This window comes from Acyrthosiphon pisum, chromosome A1, assembly GCF_005508785.2.
Source record: "Acyrthosiphon pisum isolate AL4f chromosome A1, pea_aphid_22Mar2018_4r6ur, whole genome shotgun sequence".
NCBI classification, from domain to species: Eukaryota; Metazoa; Arthropoda; class Insecta; order Hemiptera; family Aphididae; genus Acyrthosiphon; species Acyrthosiphon pisum.
In genome coordinates this window covers 146549873-146555522 of record NC_042494.1, presented here as the reverse complement: position 1 = coordinate 146555522, position 5650 = coordinate 146549873, and the positions used below count along the sequence as shown (strand labels likewise).

General features: G+C 27.0%; 1 protein-coding gene across 1 annotated transcript; it reads left to right on the top strand.

Moving 5' to 3' along the window:
* The first annotated feature begins 254 nt into the window (after positions 1-254).
* LOC107885144 lies at positions 255-2692 on the top strand. The gene is made up of 4 exons (XM_029486381.1): positions 255-989; positions 1055-1242; positions 1520-1682; positions 2229-2692. Exons 1-4 carry the CDS (start codon positions 911-913, stop codon positions 2690-2692), a joined length of 894 nt encoding a protein of 297 aa, XP_029342241.1. The 5' UTR covers positions 255-910.
* Positions 2693-5650: the final 2958 nt, after the last annotated feature.

Genomic DNA, 5650 nt, shown 5'->3' with positions numbered 1-5650 from the left:
GATGATACTAGCTTAAGCCATGATTTTATAGAACTACAACCTACAGCCCTTTCAAACAATCCAACACCATTGTCTGAAGATGACAAAAATATTATCCGAAATTTGCTTAATGGTTGGAACATGGCATATTTATTCCAAACTTGTCTCGGTGAGTATAAATTTACGAATATTCATTGATTTTGTATTATTTTAATTTTTTGTGCTACATATCTAAATTTAAACATTTATTCATGTTTTTTTTCTAAGAATGAAATTTTACCTTCAACTAAAATATGATTTAAATACATTTTTTTAATTAAATTGTATACAATTTTTTTAAGATGAATATATGGATGAAGAAGCTTTTCGGTATATAGTCAACAAATTGAAAAGCTTCTCAAGAAGTATCCCCTTGGTGTTCATATAAAGTTTGAGCATTACATAAAACAGTGGCAAAACACTAAGACAGATATCAATGCTTCAAACTCAAATTTGCCTACGCCTTCATTTACACCCCCTGCATCTAGTTCATTATTAGTAGGATCAGCTGAACCATTACCAGAGTTTTCACTAGATGAAGTCTTAAAAAGAAGTACTCATGGGTCAATGATCATAAGTTACTATGAATCCAATAAAAACTTAAATGAAACCTGCAGAAATCTCTTGGTTGATTTAATAATAGCCAGCTTGTTTGAAAAAAAACGTCCTATGTCTACTGCCTTAGCCAATCATATTTCAGATATAATAATTGAAACCTTCACAACAGAAATAAAAGTAAATTTCATATATTAAATATTTATGATAAATTTGAAAATATTACATTTTTTGACAGGAAATATACTTTGAAAGAAGTGGACTGAAAAAATGCCCAAAAGGAAAAATTTATGCAAAGTACTTTAACAAACTCAGAAGCTTAAAAAATCATGAATTAATGTCTTCACAAGTATCAAAAGCACATAAAAACAATGAACCACCCACTAGGATTTCTGGAAACAAAAATGTTGAAATAGGTAACTATATATTATGTTTTATATGCATTAAATTAAATTAAATTATTTTATTCCTGTTTTATTAGTTATTGAAGAAGATGCAGAAAATCTTATTGCCAGTTTAAAACACGAAGAATTAACTTGGCCTGATATTGAGATGATTTGGGCAAAAACTACTGGTTATCGATTGAATCATCTTAGGTCAACTAATTTTTCACCATCAGAAATCCATAAGACATGGCCTCAATACATGCAACCATTAGGGTATAAACTTGTAAGCAAATTGATATTAATATTTTAAACAAGTAAAACAGAAAATGTATTCTTATTAAGAGTAGAACATGATGTTATATAATATGTAATTGTTACCTTCTCGTATATTTCTCGAATAAAAAAAATTAATGATAAGTTAAAAATAGGAAAATTATTGATTGTTAATTTAAAATGACAGTGATGAAGTTTTGAAAATATCATATTTTGTCGTAGTATATTATCATATACAATATGATATATAATAAAATCATATTTTAAGTTATAAATATATTTTTAAGATTGATATTGATTTCAAACGGCTGCATGAGAAGTATGATGACTTACTCAGTTCTTATGATAAATCATATCTTAAGCTGGTACAAATAATAGATGAGCGTATAAAGGACCCTAGCTGTCGGAAAATTTTAGAAAGCATGATGAAAACGAATAATGCACCAGAAAGTAAGTTGAGATCTTAATATTAAAACAATAGCTACATTATACTTTACAAAGTTGTATTTTTTAAACAGAGATAACCACTATATGTGTTATATTTCTATGTGTATTTATATTTTTGTCACATTCAGTTTAAACTGTTTAAAGTAAATACTAAATTATGATAACTACTGTATTTTAGAAATAATTTACTATTTGCATGTTGTCATAATTTGTTGTAATAACAACCTTTATAGTTAAAATTATGTTTATATCATTATACAATCATAAACGCTATATTTTTATGAACATTTTGATTAGAAAGCAAATATTGTGTTTAATTTTTAGAAAAGTGGAATAATATGCATGCTGAAATTAACAAAACAATATCATATTATATTACCTTATACTTAAACTTAAAATGCTTGTACAGTACTATTTTAATTATTGGTAAAATATTTATTCTTCATTAATCACTATTTTCCTAAAAAAATGCTTTGAATTTTCCTTTGAATATACTTAAATAAGCACATTTGTCTTTAGTTTTTAGTTTCAAAAATAATTATTTTTCAGATCATAAAAATGCTGTGGTGTTGTACGTTATTCATGGTCTATTTGTACCAACTACAAAAAAAGCTTTCACTGATCTAAATGGAAGGAAATGTTTCCACAAATTTTCAATTAAAGATTCCCAAAACACATTCATGATTGTTGCAAATACTGCAATTGAAGTTGAAGAAATACTGAAAATTAGGAAAAATGACAAGATTCCTATTCAACCGTGCTTGTTGGTTGTGGGTACAATATTGAAACCATCGCAGATAATGGTTTATTTTGATGAGTCAAAATATGTATTTTTCTCAATTATTAAAGCCTTAGATATGTGTTTTAAAATTTACCATTTGTTTAATATTGAATACCCCATTGAATCAATATCTGTGTGGTTGTTTATTCAAAATTTTTTTTATAATATTAAACTACCGTTTGACAAACCATGTCCGTTAATAAAACAGATAATATCTGAACTTAAATCTTAAATAATTATATTTGTAATTACAGAAATGAACTAATAAATTTTTTCTTTTTATTAAAAAAATTAATGTATTTTATACTTCTTTTCACCTTTGTATTATGATGCTTAGTGTCAATTTGTTGGAATAGATTAATTTTAAAAACTTTCCTCATGCTGTTTAGTTGGTTTAATGACAAAAATGAGCAGACTAGTAGGTAGTAATGTTGCAATTAAAAAATGTAATGGAAATAAAGAAACTACATATTTTTAAGTATTTGAAAGTTTACTAACCGCATGTTTTTATCCATGGGCTATGAGATATCAAAGTTATTACCATTACTATCCAGAAACAACTACTACCGAAATTTATTAGAAGAGGGACTAAATTTCAAAAACATGATAAAATCTATATTTATGTTTTTAATTGGTATATTAAAAAAAAAAAAAAAACTTAAATGTGTGTATATACCTATACATTTTTATTTATACAGAATATATAATGTACCTATATAAAATATTTAAATATACATGTATTTAATGTTATTTTATAAAATACAAATTGGGAATTTTTTTAAAATTAAGCACCTGCTGAATTTAATTAAGTTTATATTAACAATTAAACTTCTTTAAGTCAAACATGCTTTACTGTTGAATTGATAATGAAAATATCTACAATTTTTAATGGCAGTTATATCAATTTTACAAAATATAAATTGTTAACTTTATAAAATGATTTGTTAATTTGACAAAATGATTTGTTAATTTAACCAAACATAATTTCTATTGACTGAAAAATTGATAGGCTAATATTGTTGAATTAAACAAGACTTTAAACAAAATAACAATGCTATTTGTAAATCTGAAGATGGACAATACTACAATTTTTTAATTAACAATACTGTTTGTTGGCCCTATGTTAACAATGCTTTTGTTAAATTAACTGTGATTTTTGTGAATTATAAAGATGTTTTTCGTTCTGTAGGCAGCAAAAGTGTACATAGGGAATTACCAGCATTTTACGTTGCACACGCAAATCCGACAATAATAATTCGTTCGTAGTTTGAACTTCAATAGTTATAAGGTAGGTATACGAAAATTTTCGTGTAGGTACCTACGCCTGTGTACCAACACCTGTATAAGATACAATCCGATTTATCTTACTTACCTATGTTAAACAAACTATAAACATAATATAATACGTCTCGTGATATATTCAAGTATTTTAAAATTTGATTGGAACCATTAACAATCAATTGTATTAATGTCTCTTGTCTGTTCAGATAAATTATATTACCTTTGTTTGACGTTTGATGAAACACAATTTTATTACTATTTTGCTAATTATTAATTGATACTAGGTACTTATACATATGTATTTATAAAACATAAATATTAAAACTTTTACACGAGAACGATAACCGGCGACGATGCAATTTTTCTACACACACTGTCGGTCATAAAAATATACTATACTATTAACTGTTCATAAAATATTTTCAATAACTCCAAAATTGAAAGTAATACTGATACAACTAATTAAACTGAATTAACTGAAGTATATGATATTGGTGAATATATTAATACAAGAATATCTGACGATAAGAAATTTGTACAAATTTAATACATTTTTTTGTGATATTCTACTTCATAACACTGTGAATATAAAATATACAATGAATATCTAATAACAAAAATTGATTTTGAATATATTTTATAAATAAACGTAAGTAGGTACACTTGGGTATCATCATTGACTGCATATATTTTATGGTATCATAATATACAATATAAGTAGTAGGTACCGAAAAATAGTAATCATCATTCAACTATATATCTCAAACATACACACGGTATTTACAATGTATACCTAACACAAATATATTGACATAGTAGTGGTAGTACAAATACGGAAATGTGTACAACAACTAGATAGCCATCTTTATACTACTAGCTGTGACCAATGTTGAAATCGACCGTCATTTATAAAGCAGACAATGTTTACATTTATTTTACATTGATTTGTATACATTATATATTTATCTACTCATGTATACTGTGATAATATTATTTCGTAAACATTGCCTGCATTAAAAATGGCGGCCGACTGCGATGACACGAAGGAGATGGCTATCTAGTTGTTGTATATATCTATGGGAATAGTAGAAAAATACAGCATACGTTCTTGTTATATGTATTCTGATGTAACGCCTTCACAATATTTCTAAAACGTTCCCACAATGTTACAACGTCACATATACCAACCGAGTAAAAAAACGATACGTTACGCGCCGTTTTAAGTAACTTGTGAGTACTATCCAAATAACTATTATCGAAATCACAAAATTAGATACAATAAATAATAAATTTGAATGTAAATACAATATAATATATAATATTATTATAATATTCAAACAATTTATTCATCAAAAGTATAGGAATTATTTTTTTGTTGTTCACTACCTACTTATTACTTTAAAAAGTACCTATAAACTGAAATTTGAATAAATTAGTTGCCTATAAACTATGGAATGAGATTGTGTGAATTGGGGAGATCGGGTGATTATGACCACTGGAATAGTAAACTTTTCTGTAACTTGGGTAAACAAACGTAAAAACTAATTTTGGTGCACGCGTTAGTTTCCATGTTTTATGGTGGTTCAGAGTTTCAGATGATAAATAAACAAGATCCTGTCTTGTTATTTTTACAATAAAGTTTGGTGAGTTATTTATGCCGACCAGTGTCATTTTGTTCAGATAAAGTGCGTTCATAAGAATTAACACAGGTGACGTAATGCGCGCACGGTTGAAGTGGAAAAGTGGGGACAGTGTAATCGCGTGCAGTAGTGGCAGTAGCCGACTAAACCAATCACAGACATCAAAGCGTTATTAGTAGTCGGCGGAGTGTCGGCGGAATGAGTCGTATTTCCATCTCTACGCCACAGTTCTTGACTGGAACGCAACGATATATTTGTTGACATCAGTT

Bases quoted from the DNA above. Each gene is read 5' to 3' on its own strand.
- LOC107885144 (XM_029486381.1), top strand. From the start codon at position 911: ATGTCTTCACAAGTATCAAAAGCACATAAAAACAATGAACCACCCACT. The intron at 990-1,054 runs GTAACTATATAT...CTGTTTTATTAG, and splicing joins AAACAAAAATGTTGAAATAG to TTATTGAAGAAGATGCAGAA. The intron at 1,683-2,228 runs GTAAGTTGAGAT...ATTATTTTTCAG, and splicing joins AACGAATAATGCACCAGAAA to ATCATAAAAATGCTGTGGTG.